The 22,558-nt window shown below is 40.6% G+C and overlaps 1 protein-coding gene across 1 annotated transcript; it reads left to right on the forward strand.

The window, feature by feature from the left end:
* Positions 1-473: 473 nt before the first annotated feature.
* On the forward strand, positions 474-16,038 carry LOC310854566 (E3 ubiquitin-protein ligase TRIM62-like; the record flags this gene model as incomplete). The annotated part of the gene is made up of 8 exons (XM_083759244.1): positions 474-734; positions 3,712-3,938; positions 4,247-4,292; positions 6,970-7,065; positions 12,057-12,287; positions 13,088-13,110; positions 13,710-13,831; positions 15,361-16,038. The coding sequence occupies 8 exons, from the start codon at positions 474-476 to the stop codon at positions 15,900-15,902; spliced, it is 1,548 nt and encodes a 515-aa protein (XP_083615370.1). The 3' UTR covers positions 15,903-16,038.
* Positions 16,039-22,558: the final 6,520 nt, after the last annotated feature.

Genomic DNA, 22,558 nt, shown 5'->3' on the forward strand with positions numbered 1-22,558 from the left:
GGCCTACTCAGTATGCATTTGGCAGGATCGTGTGTGTGTGCGTGCGCATGCGTGGCATCATAGAATCAGTTACACAAGATTCAAAGAATGATTTGATTTGTAAAGCACTTAAAAAACACAAATAAGATTAATTGAAATAATACAAATAATAATTGGATATAAAAAAAATATATATTTTTTTGTTTTTGTTTTTATATATAATAATAATAAAAAAAAATATATACGGTATATGAAAACCTATAATGTATATATTTGTATTTTAAAGGATATACTTCGGTTGTGATTGGTTTAGAGAGATGTGACGCGACACGGAGCGTAGCGCGTCACATCTCTCTAAACCAATCACAACTAAGCGAGGCAATGTTTGTTTTCTGTTTCTCCTTCATTCACTCCTCGGTCCTCGCTTTGGTGCAGAGCAGAGTAGACAGAGACAGTTAAAACGGTAACAAACAAACAAACGCATGATAACAAACATGGCTACCACCACCAACTTAGCAGCACGCGTTGCAAATTTAAAAATCACAGTTGGCGTCGACGACGACAAGGAGGACGACGTGAAGAGCGAGCTCGTGTGTCCAATATGTCTGGACTACTTCAGGGAGCCCGTCATACTGAGCTGCGGCCACAACTTCTGCCGCGGCTGCATCTCCCTGCACTGGAGCCGCACGGCGGCCACGGGAGACGTGAAGAACCACCACCACGGAGGCGGCTATGAATGTCCCCAGTGCAGAACGGTCTGTAAAACGACACACGTATTCCATAAATAAGCGTTTGTTTTTTACGGTTAATACCGTCTTGTTTGCCTGAGTGAAAATGCCTCGCTCGACGCCATGGAGGGGGGACGCATGGCTAGAATGTCTTCCTATAGTTCCTAGTGCAAAGTGGTAAAGTTAGTTGTTACGTCATTTCAGTCTCTCTGCAGAACATTTTCACTCCTTGTCAGAGGTTCCATACAGTGTACCTGTATGAGTAGCCTGTAGGCCTATTGCATTGGTGACTGACAAACCCATCTTGATTTATATCGCCTGGATATTTTCCTTGCCTAATATTTAGACTGTCGTATAGATGTATTTGATCGATTCTGATATTATCAATCTACGAGAGACTCATTACCTTTGGTCGAGAGAGCGAAACCCCACTGCCTCCGCCCTCCGGAGAGCTCTGAACATGTACATTGTACAAAATACAAATGCATTGCAACGCCCCCCCCCCCCCCCCCCCCCAGGACCCCTGTCTAGTCTCTAGACCCCCCACTGTAGAGATTGTTATCTGTTGACCTGTTCTGTCATGGCCACCTGGGGGTCCCTCTCTGTCCTTCCTGGTGGGATTGGAATCAGAGGTTTGAGGCAGTAAGTGGATCTCAAATATTTGCATGCCAAGGACCCCCACATTGATATATATTTTAATTTAATTTGGCCGACATCCCCACCTGAAAATGTTTTGTGCCAGGAACCCGCAGAATGTGGCTGCTATTTTCTTAAATGTATAGTTTTCATTTTCAAGGAAATTATTATGCAAAAAATAATTGTGATTATCTCAAATAATTAGGAGATTATATAATAATTGTGACGGTGATGGGCCTACCTAAGACAGACTGTTTTATTTATTCATGACTTTATTCAAGCTGGTAGGCACAATAGCACAACGTTGGACCCAATGACGAGCTTTCATTCCTGATTCCTATGTTAATCTTCTTACATAAGCCTGTGGCCATATTACCAGGGTTCGATTTGCTGGTTGAGGACAGTGTTGTTTTTGGCAACACATTTCTCTTTTAGTTTTAGTCAGTCTTTGGAATTAAACTTAATTTAGTTTTAGTCACCTGGAATGTTTTAGTGTTTAGTGTAGTTTTAGTCGACTAAATGTCATGCGATGTTAGTCGACTAAATCTACAGTTTACTTTTTAATTGTATTAAAACTACTAGGGTAGGTAGTGGTACCCTCACAAAAAAACATGCAGTAATCCTGGTCTCTAAACTACCTCCCCCTGGCCAGTACTAATAACGTGTTCCTTCCACGCGCTACGTCCGGCCAGGGAAACCCCCCCCCCCCTGTCAGGTGAAAAGAAGCAGCTTGGACTCCTCATGCATAGAAGGAAGCATGAGGTCAGTCTGCTGCCCCCCCCCCAGGTTGGCAGAGGAAGTGTAGCGCCCAGGATTACATTACCGGTAGATAATTGACACTGGGTGTAAAAAATCGGGGTTGCAAAATCGTGGGATAAAAATGTAAGAAAACTACTAGATAGTTGATACTGAGGGCAATCATTAAATTAAAGTTATCAGTCGTCTCTGAGAATAATTGACTGATTTCAATATTGGATTCCATAGAAGTCCCTTTTAAGCATTATGTTATACTTTAGCTATTGAAAAATAGCAGATCTACAAGCCGCGCTACGAGTGCCGTGCTACGAGCTTGTAGGTCTGCTATTTTTGAAAAATTGTGAAAATGCTGCACACATCTTTGAATGTATATTCTTTCAGAGCGAACGTTTTTAACTCTAATCATTGCTTCTGAGGGGTTCCTGGAATAACATATCTTCAGATGGGGGTCGGTGACTCGATGGCCAATTACATATCATTTTTGGGGTCCTTGACATGAAATATTGAGCACCACTGGCCACGTTTATATGAAGGGTGATCATTCCGAATAAATACTTCTGAATAAAATACTTCGGAAGTAATGTTTTTTGCTGCGAGTTTCCATGGGAAATGGTCATTCCGAATGAGTGTTTATATGGAGAAGTGATATAAGACATGATACATGTTAATTCACGTGAAACTACGGCATCTGTTGGACACATAACATAAAGACAGTTCATTCATTGTGACTGTCTGTCTCAACAATACAAACATTACAGACGAAAGACGATACTTTGAAATCCCATCATTTCATTCCGCAGTAGCTTTGAGGCTGCTGGTTGGATAGGGGCGGGCATATATGTTTACCGTCTTTTTTTCCCCACCCACTGCGGCTCCCCTTCTCCGCTGGGAAGGTGATCATCTCGTTTTTATTTGTACTTTATTATCTACAGCACGGCCAGGGCACGCAACACACTGATTATTATTGTATCGGGTCGCTCGTTATTTTTGAGAGAGAGAGAGACTGTTGAACACACACACACACACACACACACACACACACAGATCAGGGGTATCATCATCTGCTGCTGCTCCACATTTTTTTGTGGATTTCGGATCTGCAAAATGCACGAAATAACGCGCTCTATGTGCAAACTCCTCGGCGCGCCTTGGATATGAGCGCCTTGGAGTATGCTCAGAAAGACCAGAATGAACTTACATCCGAAGCAGTGTATACTGTACATGAGTCCAATTTTCTTTAAATCGCATTGAACATTGGAATATTCCGGCCAGTGACATCGGAATGGTTTTTAGATCGCATCGAGCATTTTCATTCGGATTTAAGTTTTTGTAGGTGTTTACATGACAACGTGTAATAGGATTGAACTTCTATTCGGAATAAAAAGGGGATTTAACTGCCCATGTAAACGTAGCCACTGATACAGAAACATAGGTATGACATTTTTTAAATTTCAAAGTCAGGCCTAAATGCGTTCTTTTTAGGAAACAACTGTCACAAATTACAGATTGGGACAACGTGGTTCAGTCATGAGATTTTATTTTAGCTTTCTGTAAAATGCAGTAAAGCAAACTAATGTTCATTCCAAAAACATAGTTTTTTTTTGTTTAACAGGTGTTCAGTAAGATGACCTTAACCAAGAACTTTGTGGTCCAGAACCTGGTGAACAGACTGGACGAACTGGACGTACTGCGTGGTTCTTCTGCACTGCCGCTGCCCTGCGTCTCCTCCGCTAAGGTCAAAGGTGAAATGTGTGACATACACGGAGAGGAGCTGAAGATGTACTGCGAGACGGACCAGTGTCGCATCTGTGTCGTCTGCAGAGAGTCCAGAGCCCACAGGTAATGTATTACACCAGTGGCTCCCCAAACCTTTTCATGTCAAGGACCCCCAAAAGTATACTCATTAGCCTGCGGACCCCTTATTTGAAAATATATGCCACAATTGTTCGGGAGAGAGAAGCTGTATTCGCCTTAATGTGTATAACTGTGCCACATGCAGTTTTTTACATTTCTGACAAAGTATTAAATCAATCAATGTGTGTGTATAATATTATATACACCAGTAACTGTTCTGACAAAGTATTAAATCAATCAATGTGTGTGTATAATATTATATACACCAGTAACTGTTCTGTTCTTCTCATCAGACATCATGAGGTTTATCCAGTGAGTGAAGTTGTCTATGACATGGAGGTGAGACTTCAGTAATTGATAATAAATCATTTGCTTATTTAATTTTTTTTTTTTAGTTCTGCATCTGTGGTGAATTTGCTTGTTTTGGCAAATTGTTGATGATATGTCCCATATGACTGTATGGCTGATTACCTGTGTTGAGCATAATCATTTTAATTAGAATTTAATTATAACAGATCCAGCATAGCTTAGCTAAGCACACTTGAGTGCCGAGGCAGATGACGTGTAGACTGCAGAATTGATTACTTGCAAAATCAACCAGTGTGTGAAGCCCAGTTCTAAAACAAAAATGAGTGTGAGCACAAGGGGGTGCCACAAGGGGGTGCCCTTGTGGCTCAAACTGTTCTAGTCATGCAAGAAAAGCAGGGATGGGCAATATCATATGATATCAATATATTGTGATGTATATCGTAATATCATGATATGGTATCACTGTTGTCTTTTCCTGCTTTTAATAATAATAATAATAATAAACTTTATTTGTATAGCACTTTTCATACATAAAATGCAGCTCAAAGTGCTTCACAGGGCAGGACACAAAAATAAAATACAATAAAACACAAGTAGTTAAAATGATAGAACAATAGCAGAGAACAAAACCGAATATAAGAACATAAAATAAATAAAAACACATAAAAAAATAAAAAAATAAAACTCAACTAAAAGCAAGGGTGAAGAGGTGAGTCTTGAGTTGAGATTTAAAAATGTCTACAGAGGGTGCGTGTCTGAGCTCGAATGGAAGTTTATTCCAGGCTGTTGGGCCATAGAAGCAAAAAGCTGCCTCACCGAACTTTTTTGTGCACATTCTTTTAGGCACTTCAAGTAGGCCAGCGTTGGAGGACCTGAGGGGGCGGCTAGGGACATATCTAGGTAGGCAGTCACGGAGGTACGGAGGTGCGAGACCATTGAGAGCTTTATAGACAAGTAACAGAATTTTAAAGTCAATCCTGAAAACAACCGGAAGCCAGTGCAGTGATGCCAAAACTGGAGTAATATGTTCTCTCATCTTAGTTCTAGTTAAAACTCTAGCTGCTGCATTTTGGACAAGTTGTAATCTGTCAGTCGTTTTCTTAGGGAGTCCTGAAAAGAGTGCATTGCAGTAGTCAAGCCGAGAAAAAACAAAGGCGTGGATTAGCGTTTTTGCATCGTCCAAGGACAAATAGGATCTGATCCGTGCAATATTTCTAAGGTGAAAAAAAGCAATCTTGGTAACATGATTAATGTGTGAATTAAAATTCAATTCAGAATCAATAATAACCCCCAGGTTCTTTACTGTACTGTTACTTTCTACAGTCAGGTTGCCAAGTCTGCTAATTATTGATTATTTTTGCTCGCTAGAACCGATTATGAGAACTTCTGTCTTATCCTCATTTAGTTTGAGAAAGTTCTCACTCATCCAACATTTTATGCTAGACAGACAGGTCAACAGCGGGTCTAAAGCACAGGGATCGTCTGGGGCCACAGAAAGATATAGTTAGGTATCATCAGCATAGAAATGAAAATTGACTCCGTGATTGGTAATGTTAGTTAGTTTAGTTAGTTTAGTTTCAAGGTCAGAGTTCATGACATGGTAATCTCCAGCAAAGAAGAGAAAGTAAATCCAAGAACAAGATATATGCCTCAGATTTTCCTCTTTTGTCAACACAAGTGCTCTTACGACTCTGAGCTTCGGGGAGGAAGCGTCAGTGAATCCTCGCTACGAGTCTGGCCCCGCCAGGCCATCTGAGCTCTAATTCTGCCCTCCTTTTGACTATGCTTCCACCTCTTGGTTCTCCCAACATCCCAATGTCGGATAAGAGGAAGCTTCAAACCTCCCAAAACAAACTGCTTCTCGGCCCGGGGCCCATGATGGGGTCCTGACCTCTTTTCAAGGTGCTAGCCTAGGTTGGCTTCGGGTAGAAGACGGAGTTAAGCAATTGAAAATGCGATTGACATTCAAAATTGTAAATGCGGCTTTGCCCCCTCAATGCCCTCCGTATATCTGACTTGGTCAGACAATGAGCGACAGCCACAATAATAGAGGGAATGAGAACAACAATCTGGTACCACCCACCCACTATTTATCCCCTTTTTTTAAAAAGACATGTTTTGGGCTTTTTATTACAGTGAGCTGATAGTAATGGAGTGACACACAGCAAAGGTGGTTGGGATCGGGAGTCGAACCGGCGACACGCTGGCAGGCTGGATTAGCCGCCTACGTGCCCGGAACGCTAGGCCGACCGGGCCTGTCTTATAGCGATGATTTTGAATTTTGTTATTTTTCATGTCATGTTTATGAATTGAATACATGGTACCCGAATGGAAACGAGACCGCAAGGACTCTTGGTGCTATTCCTTTTAGACCAAGTATTTGACTGTACTTGTGTTGCTGTTGAAATTCCTGCCTAATATAGTATTCAATCAATTAATCACTTATAGCCTTATTTTATAATTTAAAGGTATTATTGGATTTTTAGTTTTTTACAGTACATTATTACATCATAATATCAAGGTATTTTGTTAAAAATATATACCGGTATATGGTGATTCTAAGCCAGTCTTGCTTTGCTGTGACTGCTCTCTTCACAAGTATCTAATCAAAAATCCCTTCAAATATGTGCAATACTGAATGTTGATTCATGTGTTTCTTGTAATATTTCAGTGTCATTTATTTGTCGATTATCTTTATCCCTCTTAGGTAAAGCTACAAGATAAGCTCCAAGAGCTCACATGGCACAAGACTCAGTGTGAGAAAGTCATGATGACAGAGGAGCACGACAAAATTCAAGCCAGGGTAAGTCATTAACATTTAGAATAGAACTTTCTGACAAAATATGGGTCAAACATTGGTAATAATATGGGTCAAACATTGGTAATAATATGGGTCAAACATTGGTAATAATATGGGTTAAACATTGGTAATAATATGGGTCAAACATTGGTAATAATATGGGTCAAACATTGGTAATAATATGGGTCAAACATTGGTAATAATATGGGTTAAACATTGGTAATAATATGGGTCAAACATTGGTAATAATATGGGTCAAACATTGGTAATAATATGGGTCAAACATTGGTAATAATATGGGTCAAACATTGGTAATAATATGGGTCAAACATTGGTAATAATATGGGTCAAACATTGGTAATAATATGGGTCAAACATTGGTAATAATATTGGTCAAACATTGGTAATACTATGGGTCAAACATTGGTAATAATATGGGTCAAAAATTGGTAATAATATGGGTCAAACATTGGTAATAATATGGGTTAAACATTGGTAATAATATGGGTTAAACATTGGTAATAATATGGGTTAAACATTGGTAATAATATGGGTTAAACATTGGTAATAATATGGGTTAAACATTGGTAATAATATGGGTCAAACATTGGTAATAATATGGGTTAAACATTGGTAATAATATGGGTTAAACATTGGTAATAATATGGGTCAAACATTGGTAATAATATGGGTTAAACATTGGTAATAATATGGGTCAAACATTGGTAATAATATGGGTCAAACATTGGTAATAATATGGGTTAAACATTGGTAATAATATGGGTCAAACATTGGTAATAATATGGGTCAAACATTGGTAATAATATGGGTCAAACATTGGTAATAATATGGGTTAAACATTGGTAATAATATGGGTCAAACATTGGTAATAATATGGGTTAAACATTGGTAATAATATGGGTCAAACATTGGTAATAATATGGGTCAAACATTGGTAATAATATGGGTCAAACATTGGTAATAATATGGGTCAAACATTGGTAATAATATGGGTTAAACATTGGTAATAATATGGGTCAAACATTGGTAATAATATGGGTTAAACATTGGTAATAATATGGGTTAAACATTGGTAATAATATGGGTTAAACATTGGTAATAATATGGGTCAACCATTGGTAATAATATGGGTCAAACATTGGTAATAATATGGGTCAAACATTGGTAATAATATGGGTCAAACATTGGTAATAATATGGGTCAAACATTGGTAATAATATGGGTCAAACATTGGTAATATTATGGGGCAAACATTGGTAATAATATGGGGCAAACATTGGTAATAATATGGGTTAAACATTGGTAATAATATGGGTTAAACATTGGTAATAATATGGGTTAAACATTGGTAATAATATGGGTTAAACATTGGTAATAATATGGGTTAAACATTGGTAATAATATGGGTCAAACATTGGTAATAATATGGGTTAAACATTGGTAATAATATGGGTTAAACATTGGTAATAATATGGGTCAAACATTGGTAATAATATGGGTTAAACATTGGTAATAATATGGGTCAAACATTGGTAATAATATGGGTCAAACATTGGTAATAATATGGGTTAAACATTGGTAATAATATGGGTCAAACATTGGTAATAATATGGGTCAAACATTGGTAATAATATGGGTCAAACATTGGTAATAATATGGGTTAAACATTGGTAATAATATGGGTCAAACATTGGTAATAATATGGGTTAAACATTGGTAATAATATGGGTCAAACATTGGTAATAATATGGGTCAAACATTGGTAATAATATGGGTCAAACATTGGTAATAATATGGGTCAAACATTGGTAATAATATGGGTTAAACATTGGTAATAATATGGGTCAAACATTGGTAATAATATGGGTTAAACATTGGTAATAATATGGGTTAAACATTGGTAATAATATGGGTTAAACATTGGTAATAATATGGGTCAACCATTGGTAATAATATGGGTCAAACATTGGTAATAATATGGGTCAAACATTGGTAATAATATGGGTCAAACATTGGTAATAATATGGGGCAAACATTGGTAATAATATGGGTCAAACATTGGTAATAATATGGGGCAAACATTGGTAATAATATGGGTCAAACATATATGGGTCAAACAACCAGCTTAGTTTTCAATTAAGTAATTCATGCATGCATGGCTCACTGCATGCCATTGTACCTGTATGACCACATGATTTCAGTCATTTAGACCAGGGGTTGCCAAAGTGGACCCCTGGGGGTACTTGAGGGTTAGTTAAATTAACAGTGGTTTTACAATATAAATTGGGGTCCCAGAGATAGAAATGCCATTAAATCGGGGGTCCGTAGCATAATGCGTGTGGGGGGTCCATGCAATCAATGTTTCGTAATCACTGCACCTAGAACCGTAAAAATCCTCCCTTATCGAGGTCATTGGCATATATTTTCCAATGGGGTGTCCGTGGCCTAATAAATGTTGATTTGTGGGAACCACTGATTTAGATTCCATAGAAGCCAACATTGAAGCACTGAGAAAACTGCCTTTCTTCGTCCTTTTTTTTCTTCAAACTTAACTACGGTAGCGGTGGTCTCAAAAACATAAGGAAAACTTTGACTGGAAAAGACTCGCTCACCGTATAGAAAAATAAGTAAAACTCCTTAGACTGGGACTTAGAAAAATATATTTTATTTTATTTTATCGTGCTGTGCTCATGGTGCTCTGTGCTCATGGTGCAATTAAAAAGCAAACGTTTCGGTCCTCAGACCTTTGTCAGTGCTATGGTTTTTCACAGACAAAGAACTTACTCTTAGGCCTCTTTTAGACGGCGACCATCTCCATATAACACGTCAAAGTCCCGTTGCGTTCTCATTTTTTCTTACCCTTTACACGAGAACGCACACGTTATGATATAATGTGCTATTATGCTATACTGTCGCTAGGTGGCGATAACGGGCTGCCAAATAGACAGGTCAGCCACGTACAAGAAGAAGAAACCTTCACGCAAGCCTGCGCAACACGGCTCTGGGCGCGCCACGGGATGGTATATATTTTATAATACATTAGGCTACATAAACGCTGCTGCCGCGGCTGCCGTCTATCACAAGGCTTTTTATTTACATCATGGTTTTACATTCAACATCGCTGATGAGCAGCACTTTGTAGGCGAGGAGGGAGGCTTGTTCAGGAACTCCATTATATCATAATGATATGGCTCTGCATCAATGTAATAAACATATGCGCTGTGAGCCAACATGAGCCATGATGTCATAAGTTTTGCGGATTCACCGTTTTGCCTGTTTATATGGAGACCATAGGAAACGGTGTTCTGAATGATTTCCACTCTGGGAGGCGGTTTCACTTCGATGCGTTTTCACCTCCTGAGAACACCGTTCTCGTCTAAATGACAGCGCTAAACGGTACTTTATTTTGCCGTTTTTTATGAACACCATCCTCGTGTAAATAGCACCCTAAACAACTCCAAAACAATACAGCTCAGGTGCTGAGAATTACTAATTGGTGACATCACCTGATTGTGGGCGTGGACATTACAGAAAGGATATACAAAATCACAGTTATATAGGAAACAAGAATATTACATACATACATACATGTTGACAGACTTATATAATCACTTTTTGAATATAACTTTTTACTTATAGGTAGCACTGGAGGGAGAGATCTTCATTTAAGCCACCTGGATTGACAGACTTTAAATAAAAAATCTATCTAGATTCAGTTTGGAGGAGTTTAGTGTCTAAATCACCCCCTCTTCTAGATATCTTAATTTGATCAATGACTGTGTAAGACAGATCTGCTGTGGAGTGACCGGCTTCATGGAAGCCGGTCACTCCACAGCAGATCTGTCAGGTGATGTCACCAATTAGTAATTCTCAGCACCTGAGCTGTATTGTTTTGGAGTTGTTTAAGAGTAAGTTCTTTGTCTGTGAAAAACCATAGCACTGACGAAGGTCTGAGGACCGAAACGTTTGCTTTTTAATTGCACCATGAGCACAGCATGATAAAATAAAATAAAATATATTTTTCTAAGTCTCAGTCTAAGGAGTTTTACTTCTTTTTCTATACGGTGAGCGAGTTTTTTCCAGTCAAAGTTTTCCTTATAGAAGCCAACATGTCATGGATATTGCGCAGTGAAAGCAGCCGATCTACAAGCTCTTGTCGATTTTTGTATTTATTTTTGAGGGGCGCTAGCCCCTCCTATAAACACTAAACAGCTGTGTTGTCTGAACAAACATAAAAAATGCCATTGACAATGAACGGAGAATTTATTATGTCTCAAATCGGCTGGGATTGTCGGTGGGAACCCTTGGCCAATAAGGGACCACCATTCTTGATGATGATTAGAGCGTCCTTCACTTCACACGGGTGTGATTTTGTGAGGGGTACTACTCCTTCCTATATAGAGCTTTTGTCCCCAAAACGTCTCAACATTTGCCATTGATAATGAAAGGAGAAATTTGGTCAATTGTCTGCCAAATATGACGTAAATATGTGCCAACAAAAACATTAAATGCCATTGACAATGAAGGGAAAACTTACGTCATATGTAGACGAGCAAATCAGCAAACCAATCACATAAATTCAGTTCAATGAAAGAAGAAATTAGGTCATATGTGCTTCAAATATGATGTACATTTTGTCCTAACCAAACTGTAAATTCAGTTGTTCATGAGATGATGTATGATAAGTGCGCGTGCGCCCCTCACTTCACACGGGTGTGATTTGGTTTTTTTAAATTAAGATGCGAGCATTTGAACTGTCTAGTCAAACTATGTTTAAAAGCATTTTCCCTGGTCTCAGAAAAAAAAGCTACGGTTAAAGCCTCCGGTCGGCAGTATGTGGAACAACAAAACATCCTTTTGCATATTGTGTTGTTTAGGAAACGGGCTAGTGTGTGTGTGTGTGTGGGGGTTCTTTTCGCACCATTTCACAAATAATAAACATTTAGGACTTTGCCATATAATCTTTTTTTCAGAACATGAAAGAGAAGCTGCGGGAAAAGATCAAGGCCGACGTAGGACATCTGGTCCAGTTCTTACTGAAGGAGAGGGACTCCATGCTGGACCAGCTGGACATTGACGAAGAGGCGACGCTAATGGCAATCGACGACAACCTGAGGCTAGTGGAGGGCCAGCTGGCAGCCGTGGAGGAAGAGATGGCCAACATCTGCTCTCAACTCCAACTCACCGGGGAGACCAGCTTTGAGGTTAGGAACCGTCAACAGTTAATGAAACTAATCCATTAGAAAAATAATCAAATCAAAAATGTTAATAACATTGACAGTTCCGTGAGTGCTGGTGTTCTGTTTTTATAAAGTTACGTGTCCAGACCGTGCACCCGGTAAGAAAGAGAAATATTACTGAAACAAATTGGAGTCGTTGCTCTCGCCCTTGATTTAAAAATCTAAACATAAACTAGGGCTACATAAACTATGATTCATGGATTTGTTGATGCATACATTTCTTTTTAAATAAATAAATAAATAATGTGCAGTGCTTCTCGATTAAAGGGCCACTTCACCCCTTTTGCAACCAGAGCTTTCAATGATGTTTAGGACACAAACACTTTCCTGGGGGTTTTAATGTGTGTAATATTTTGTTGTTGATATTTTAGTCATGACACCTCGCCATGTTCATGACCAAATACCTCTCATGAAAATGTGGTCTCACTTCCTTCCTGGACTACAAAGGCACACCATGCAGCCTCCCCCCTCTCCACAAGACAGGGGGGGGAGTGGACGTGCACTAAAGCATTATGGGCATTGTAGGAAAAAGGAATTCAAACTAGTCAAATATACAGACTTCATTATTGTTCTGGCCATAGGGTGCAAATTTCAAATTGTGCTACTGTTATACTACAAATACTGCTGTTTCTTCCAGCGGTGAAATGTCCCTTTAATCGATAGAATTGGATCGGACATCATGTCGTCCCAATTCAACACTGAATAAATCAATGGGCATAATTTAAAACGTTTGTTCTCGTTCTCTTTTGTGTTTCTTCAAACAGAGCCTCACTAAGACACATGACAAGTAAGTGACTTCACTTTTCATCACTGTGTTTCTATGTGGAACGTTTGCTGCTAATCAGCAGTATGTGCAGACGTGTATGATCAGATTTCCCAACCCATTTTGACCAAATACGTTCATTTGTTTCATTTTTTTGAGCGGCGCTAGCCCCTCCTATATACAGGTTTAATGTTTGTCTTGTCTAGACAAACATTAAAAATGCCATTGACAATGGACCGAGTTTGTTTTGTCACTAACTCAAACATTAAATGCCATTAACAATGAACAGAGTTTAATGTTTATTTTGTCTGTCACTGAGCAAATCGGCAAGCAATATTATGTTATGATATCACGATGATGTAAGATGATAAGGGTTGGTAAGGCCGAAGCGCCCCTCACTTCACCCGGGTGTGATTTGTCCTCAAGAATTGCCCCAGCATATACTTAATGTGTATCCAGAGTGTAAAAAAAACCCATCGACTATATGTCTCGGTCTCGGAGTCAAGTATCAAATGCATGATATTTGTTCTGCCATGGTCTGAGTTCAAATGTGTTTAATATTTAATGCTTGATGCATATGGCCATCGCTTATTACAGAGTTCCTGTCTGTACTTTCTCATCAGAGTCCTGCATTCCAAATCAATGAAGACTGCTGCAGTGACAGAATGGCCTGTTAGCTGGCCAGAGTTGTCCGAGCCATTCCAGCTCATCATATGGAAAAAGATGATGCGTGTTCTGTCTACTAGTGAGTTGACTATACTGCATACACAAACATATATACACATCTGCATACTCATCAGAGTGCCTGCCCCCCAACCCGAGACCAGTCGTACCGAGGTCAAGGTACGTGGGTCAAGTTTGAGTATATTTTCTTTCTTATCATAGATGGCTCAGACCTTGGGGGACTCAGAACAATAAAAACTACAATAATAAAACAATAAAACTAAACCAATGCACCAACACAACGGATGTGCCAGCATATTTCAAAATATAGGCGCTAGAGGGCCAGCAGATATGGCAGATTTTACTGTGAAAAGCCCCTCCCTTCCGTTCCACCCCCAAAACCGGGAGGCATATAATGTTCCATTCTTATTCCAAACGAGAGGCATGTTGAAGTCAGAAATGAAGACGGAACATTGCCCATCTGGTCAACCATGGAGAGCTCTCTAGATTAGGAGATAACGAGCCATTCTTTTAGAACCGCAAACAAGGAAGTGAACGGCAGCGCGCATGCGCAAAATCAACAAGGAGTACAATGCAGAAGGAGAGGCCAACAAAAAAAAAATATATATGTTTTAATTTTTTTGCAACCATTTCACAAGATCGCACCCGCTTGTCGTTATGGATGTCTGATTTCCTGCTCACCTCTCACGGTCTTGAAAATATTTTATTTATTTATTCACATACACATTTTTGAACATTTGTGTCAGTTTTCTCACCAACAATAAAATTGGGACAAAGGGTTGAAAATGCTTAACCCGTTTTTTTGAGGGAACCCCTTTTGGTGTTTTAAAGGTTTTATGACATTCATTTTCATTTATTTTTATTTTTCTTTTTTCTTTTAGGTTTTATGACCTCAATTACACCCAAAAAACCTGAACTTTGAACATTCAGTGTATTTTCTGTGGTCTGAAGTTTTCTTTGGGGTTTTTTGGGCTTTTTGAGCTACAATGAAAACAGGCAACACAGTGAAACAGTGACATCTGCTGGCAAATTCCATTAACATATATGGGATTTGCAGTAAGTGATGTCACTTACTGCCGGCAAATCAGAGCACCTGTTTGAGCCAGAAAACCCCAGATCACAGAAAATCTACTGAATGTTAAAAGTTCATGTTTTTTGGGTGCAATTGAGATTAGAAAACCTAAAAAAAACAAGAACAATTCCAAAACCTTTTTTTTAATGTCACAATCCCTTTAAGCATTATGTTGTACTTTAGCTGTTGAAAAATAGCAGATCTGCAAGCTATAGCGCGGCACCGAGTGCCGTGCTACGAGCTTGTAAGTCTGCTATTTTTTTTAAAGCGTGAAAATGTGGCCCAAATGTTTGAATATATTCTTTCTGAGCAATCTTTTTTAACTCAAATCTTTGCTTCTGGTGGGTCCCTGGAACATGTTTTCAGATGGGGGTCGGCGACCAAATACATATATTTTTGGGCGTCCTTGACATGAAAATGTTTGAGAACGAATGACAAAGAAACATGTCATGGGTTTTGAAGGCATTTGTAGAATTGTCCTCTGGTCTAAATGGGTTTTAACCTTCTCAATAACCCAGAGCCGCAGAACGTGACTCTGGACCCATTCACGGCTCACCCCAACCTCCTCATCATGGAGGACGGCACCATGGCGGAGGAGACGGACAGACGGCTGGGCGAGGACAACCTGCGCTACGAGCACTTCAACAGTTTCCTGGGCGTCCTGGCCCTCGACCGCTTCTCCGGGGGCCTCCGTTACTGGGAGATCAATGTGAAGGACAAAAGCGTGTGGCACCTGGGGGTCACCGGCGAGGGCAGCGGCAGGAAGGGCTTCGTGAGCCTCAAGCCGTCCTCCGGCTACTGGAGCCTGTCCCGCCGCCAGCAGAAGACGCTCATCGCTAACGAGGAGGGCGGCGGCGTCTCCCTGGACAACCGGGAGGACCTGCTGCGAGTCGGTGTGTTCTTGGACTACGACGGTGGGCGGGTCAGCTTCTACGACGCCGTCGACATGGTGAAGCTGTACGACTTCCATGCGTTCTTTGGCGGCCGCCCCGTCTATGCTTTCTTCAGCCCCGGGAAAAACGACCGCAGGGGCTGTTTTCAGATTTGCCACTATTACTGAAATGTTTCAACGTGGTGGTACATGGAGCAGTCTAAAGTGTCCCCTCTGACAACCCGGGGGACACGATGTTGGTATCAGAGTTGCAGACCTGTAAGGACCCATTTGGACCCCTGGTGGTCCCCGGGCCCCACATTAAGAACCATTGGTTAAAACCGGATGTTCACCGGATCTTCAGTAAAGATTTGTAATCTCCTTTTTTGTGCAAAAATGATAATAAATACTATATATGTTTCTATATCAAGGTGACATCACCTGGCACCAAAATCAGCCTAGGTGTACAGATAATCTAAAGAGATTTGTTATCGCTCTGGTTTTAATTAAATTTGTTTATTTGATAAACTAAATCTTTATTTTTTTGAGGGGCCATATCCCCTCCTATGTCCAGCTTTTGGTGTGTGTAACCCAAACTTTGTCCTAACACAAACGCTATTGACAATGACTGAACAAGTTTTTGTAATTTGCTGTTTCGTAAGTTCTCAGTTAAGATGAAGCAAACTTGAATAAATATTATCTTGTACTCGTTTGTAGGTTCAGCACCATTTTTGTCTCCGCCAGGCCGAAGGCATGGGATGAGAGTATGTTTTACACTCCGTCCGTGTGTGTCTGGCCGTCTGTGTACAGCTAATCTCCGGCACTGTTAACCCAGTCGATGCCAAACTTTGCAAAAACTCTCTAGATGCCAATGATGAACCTCATAGCGCTACCAGGAGGCTGGCTGACTTTTGTAAAATATTTTTTTTTTATATTGCACCATATTTTGTCCAAAAATCCCGCAAATCGTTACGCAGTATCTCTATAGTCATGTGTTCAAGCCGGTTCTGTCCGATATTTCATATTCCATCCTGATTGGCTAACATTGGCTTTCAAAGTTTGCAGGATTGGCCTGTTTTGAACAAAACGCATGCAAGGCGTAAGAAGAAATTGCACCCTTTTCACATTGCCTTATTATAGCACCACCAGGAGGCCACAGCCTGACCTGCCCTTTTCTAGTCTCCTTATAGAGTAGGGTAATTGCTTGCCCGTTGCTCTGATCAGTCTACAAATTAATATTCATCTACAGTTGAACACATGTAGCCATCTACAGTTAATCAAACTATATATATACTTAAAGGTATGTATGACAACTTATAACAATGTTCATAATGTATTTATATAAGCTCAGTGGAACAGCATATAACTACCTTAACTTGGCTACTAGTTATATAATTTATTTAATAAACTAAGCATACTTGTGCGGCACGTCAAGTAGTTCTAATACTTTTTGGTCATTTCATAGTTTTAACTATACTCAAGCTAAAGTACAATTTTAGGCAATAAAAAATATATATATTAGGGATGTGCCGATGAGACATTTTGGCTGATATCGATATCCGATATATTAATTGCCGATAACCGATATTGCCGATGTCTACTGTATATGATCTCATTCTATATTGAAGAATTATTTGTCCATTCTGAAAAATACATGCACTGCAGGCTTAGGCAAGTCAGATTTGACTTAAATACCTTTTTATATTTAATATTGTGAGCTTGTAGATCTGTTCAAACTCTTACTTTGGGCTTGTTTATCTGTGAAGACTGATTAATCGGACTGATAAATTAATCGGTCTGATGAATTAATCTAATCGATGCCGAATTTGCCGATTAATCTAAAAACAACTCAAATCGCCCGATACCGATGTGTTTGCTGTATAATTTGTATTAGACCATTACTGTGTTCTTGAACCAGAGCCACTTGTTTCAACAGTGATGGATCAGTCTGTATGATCGCCTGGTGTTCCGTTTCAACCTGGTAAGGAGGCCATACAGCTTGTAGGTAGGTACGATGCAAATGTATAACATTTTTATATACAAGAAACCAATGTTTCCACAGGATAGTCTTCCTCTGGGTTTCAAATTTGTTATAAAATCTGCTATTTTTGGCCAATATTTACCCCCCAGAATATGAATGCTGGCGTTCAAAGTGGTTATTTCGTATTCCCTATTTTTTTCCGGTGTATATATAATAATTTATATAATTGCGCACTGAGAAAGAGACTTATTTGCTGATGTTTGTCTGGACTCTGACCCTCGGTTGCAGAATTCAGTTTCGGGTTATGTTGAACCCTCACCTGCGTAGGACCTCCCTGGGGCTACTGAATCACTCAAGCCTCTCCACCACAGTCTCAGCAATAAGAGATGAGGTGGCCCTTAAAAGGTGTATATATATAGGTATATAGGTGTATATATATATAGTGTAAAGTAGCTTTAAAAAAAATCACACCCTTGTGAATTGAGGGGCACTCTTATGTTTGTTTAAGCAACGTGTGCTAATGTTTGTTTTAGTCAACACAAACGTTAAATTTCTCTTTATTGTGTATGGCGTTTTCTTAAACGAGAATCGTTGAAAAACAAACATTAAAGCTGTATATAGGAGGGGCTAGTGCCCCTCAAAACAGCCCTTATTAAATCTAAATAAAAGTTTTATTCAATTAATATTTTATATTTTAGTATTATATTAATTGTCATTTAATCCACAATGAATCTTATTTTTGAGGCGCTGAATGTACCTGAAAATTGTGAAACTTTGCACACACAAGTGTCGAAAAGTTACGTATTTTAATCGCCTCAAAATCGCTCAGCGTACACAACACCTTACCGAGGAAGTTATCGAAAGTGTGAGTTTTTGTAAAATGGTGTGACCGTTGCAAAGCGTCAAACTTCAACGCCAAGCAGGACGTGAAAATAGCATATCTACAAGATCAGGTTTTTGATCTCTCCTGATTGATATTCGATAGTTTGTATTTTTTTGCTATAACGTCTCAACGGTTTGTCATACAGACTTGTGGGCGGTGCCATTGGACGTGGTTCGGAGTCCTTGTCCTTCATTTGTGTAATTTAGCCCCACCCCCTCTTCTGAGTGGTCGAAATCTGATCCTATTTTTTTGTGATAACCTTTGTCGTAATTGTTTGGTCGATATGTCATAGTTCCTATCATTTGCCATAACTTTTGAACAGTTTGTCGTACAGTAATTTTTTATTATAATCCCACGTCTTGTACGTAGAAGTGCACCTCACCACGTAATGTGGAACAAGCTGTCACTGAGGCTGAGCCACAACACCCAAGTTTTGGGGCCTTCCCATCACTCTAGACACCAAGTTGCGGGACGGTCCCATACCGCTCACAGTCCTGTTTGAGCTCGGCCTGAAGGGTCTTGGAGCTTGCCGTGAGAAATTCTTCCGATAACCAGTTGGTGGTGGGTGTTGTTGGGGTACCTGACCATCATAACATTCTCTTTTTTGCTCGCAAACATATCCATGCGGTCTTGAGCTATTCCTCTCCAACTCTTCCACCATCCTCTCTCTCTTCTGCACCTCAATGATCCCCTCTTTGCCTTTCTTCTCCAACTCCTCCACGGCCATTCGCCACACGCTCGCTCTATCCCTCAGCTTGCTGTTACGTTGCCCCTTGGAGCGAAGCTCCTTCTCCTGTACCCTGAGATCTGTATCCCTTTTCCTCCTCGCTTCAGTCACATTCCTCTCTGGCCTATTTTCTGTCCGCAATTGCTTAACCTCTGGTTCGGCGATCTCCCTGATCCTGTTTACCACTCTGTTACCCTCCACCCTCTTGTTCTTCCACCTTGCCATCTTACCCTCTGGCCTCCTCTCCCATTTCTCCCTCACTACGATCTTCTGTTCCTCCAGCACCTTATTCTCCTCCGTCTTTGCTCCTATCTCCTCAGAAGACTCTGCTGAGTGGGGATCACATGTGGGCAAGATTTCCTTCTCCGTCTCCTCCGCCACCATGTTCTGCTCCACCTTCTCCTCTGTTTTTGATTCCAGTTGCTGGTCCTCAGGAGACGGGCAGGAGAGCGTATCGATGGGCTGCTCTGCCGAGTGGGGCTCACACGCAGGCATGCTTTTCTTGATCTTCTCCACCGCCATCGTCCGTTCATCATCCTCCATCCAGATGAAGGAGAACATGTTGATTTTCTCTTGTAAGTGGGGGAACCACGGAGCCTGGCTCTTCTCAACCACTTCGTTCTTCTCCAACCCATTCATCTCTTCTTCTGGTTTTGCTGCCAGCAGCTCGGCAGGAGGATGATAGCCGAAGTAGAACTCATTGATGGGCTTTTCTAAGTAGGGCTCCCACATGGATTGGCTTTTTCTCTCCTTACCACCATCTGTGACCACCACCTCCTTCGTCTTACTCTCCTCCAGCCTCTTGCTCACATTCTTCGTTGGCTCGGGCAGATCCTGTGGCACGGTGTGGCCCTGAGATGACTGCATGGACTGAGTGCTAATCTCTCCATCAGTAGTGGGGCGGGTGCCGATCTCTCCCGCAGTGTAGGGGTGAGTGAGGTGGGTGCTGGTTTCTCCATCAGCGTAGGAAGAGTCAGAGGACAGACACTGTTTTGGAGAAGAACTTTGAATGTCATCACATGCTCTGAAGGCCTGTCCTGTGTGTAGCCTGCATTCAGATGTTTGCATCACGTTGTCAGGAGTTGAACGCTCCTCTATCAGCTTCTCTACTTCACTCTCCTGCTCCTCTACCAGCTCCCTATCTACTCTCTCCTTCTGCTCTGTCTTCTGCAGCTCCTTTGTTTCCTCCTCAACTACTTTCTTCTGCTCCTTCTGCAACTCTTTTTTGTCCCCCTCCTCTTTCTCCTCTTTGTCCCCATCCTGCTGTACCACTCCATTTGTCTCCTCTTTCATCACCCTTTCTTTTTCCTCTTTGCTAACGTCCTGTACCGACCCATTCGTCTCTGCTTTATTCACCGGCCTTTTCTTCTTCTTGTTCTTGTAAAAGTTCTGTATCTCGAGTTCCTCCCGTTCAGGGCAATGCTCTGACACGTTGAGGCCCTGTGCTGACGGGACGTTGCAGGCGCTGGTCTCTCTGCAAGCGTAGGGGTCAGTGGGGGGGTGGATGCTGACATCTCCAGCCGCGTAGGGGTCAGGGGACGTGAGACACCGTTTTGGGGAAGACCTTTCAGTCAGATTCTTAATTTTACTACTCTCCTGCTCTGTCTTCTCCTGATCTACCTTTTTCCTTTCTAGCTGCTCTATTTTTCTCTCTTGTTCTTCTATCTGCTCCCCTCTTTTCTCCTCAGTCTTCTTTACATTCCTCCTCTCCTCCTCTGTTCTCTCCTCTTTCCTCCTGTCCTGCTGTTCCTGCTCCTCCCTTTTGTCTTCCACCTTCTCTTCCTGCTTTTTGTTTACGTCCTGTATCCTGTCATTCCTCTCCAACTTCCGTCCTGTTCCAATTGCCTGTGGAACTGAAGCGGTGGACGGCACCCTCCTCTTCATCTTCTTATGAGATGACCCCTTACTGGGCTTTTCCTTTTCTGTGCCCCGGAAGGTCTGTTCCTTGGGGTGCGTTGCTAATGTCAACATATTTGCAGGCTTGTTGGAAACAAATCTGATGTTTGAGGAATTTCTCTTGTATTTTCCTTAATTAAATTCAACACAATTCAACTGAACTTCAGCTTCGGTTCAGTAAAGTGTAGGTCAAATGAAATGAAATTACTTCTCGTCTGGGTTTCTTGCTTTGAGGATTTTCTTTTGTATTCTTAAATATATCCGAACACAATTCAACACAACTTCAACTTAGGTTAAATCAAATGACTAAGCCTCGTCTGGTCTGTTCTCATCCTCGTCTAGTATTATCCTTCTTAAAAGAGGTGTGCACCCAATCCGGCAAATACTGTCCAGGTAAATCAGTGACAGGCCTTTTAAAGGCAGTGTCGCTACGTCATTATGATGCCACAGGGTACGCTGAGTCACAGGTAACCATATGGAAGGCCAATGTAGAGAAGGTCATGTGTACGGATGAGCTAAATATGGAGATATGGTGTGCCATCAGGACGTCATAAAAAATCCTGGAATCCCGAGTGACAACTAGGTTTTGTACATAATGAGGTTTCCAACCAAAAAAGATGATATCATTTGAAGTGCAGCTGTTCACTGCCAGAATGGAAACGAGACAAAAAAGTAACTCTGTTACGTTACTGATTACTTACAACAAAAGGTAATGTATTACTGTGAAAATTAACGTATTAGTTACTTAAAAAAGGCCGGGCTCCCATTAATGAATGCCCTTATAGCCTTCAAGGTAAGGTCAGTACTATTATTGCGTTGGAAAATAATTATACAAGTCTATGGTCAGTCACAAAATTGAGTGTTTTGATGCGTTTTGTGCTCTGCTTTCACTTGGGGGGTACGAACATGGCAGATACCATAGCTGAAGGGTACGAACATATTCGAACTTCGCAGAGAAAAATTAACTATATTTTGATGACAATACTTTTGTACTTTTACTCAAGTAGTTCATACTGTGTCACAACATTGCTTAAAACATGGTCAACAAGATCCCCCATTAGAGGATGATTGTGTCACATTTTGGTCTACAACGTTTAGCCCATAAGTTAATAGCCAGAGTGATTTTCCAGTGTGGACAGTGGAACACCTAATATAGTACCAAAGTCCTGGCAACACTCCCAAATCCTAATTCACGTCATATAAACATATCAGCCCTGCGTTTCTTTCAGTTTTCTGATATTGAGTTATATTTGATATTGTCTACGTGATTCTAAGTAAATATATTTTCGTATTATTCGGATAAACTTGTACTTTTGTACCGTCAGTTAATACTTTATATCCATGAGTAAAATTGACAG

Source organism: Protomyctophum parallelum (genome assembly GCF_964188405.1).
Source record: "Protomyctophum parallelum genome assembly, chromosome: 1".
In the NCBI taxonomy this organism is placed as follows: Eukaryota; Metazoa; Chordata; class Actinopteri; order Myctophiformes; family Myctophidae; genus Protomyctophum; species Protomyctophum parallelum.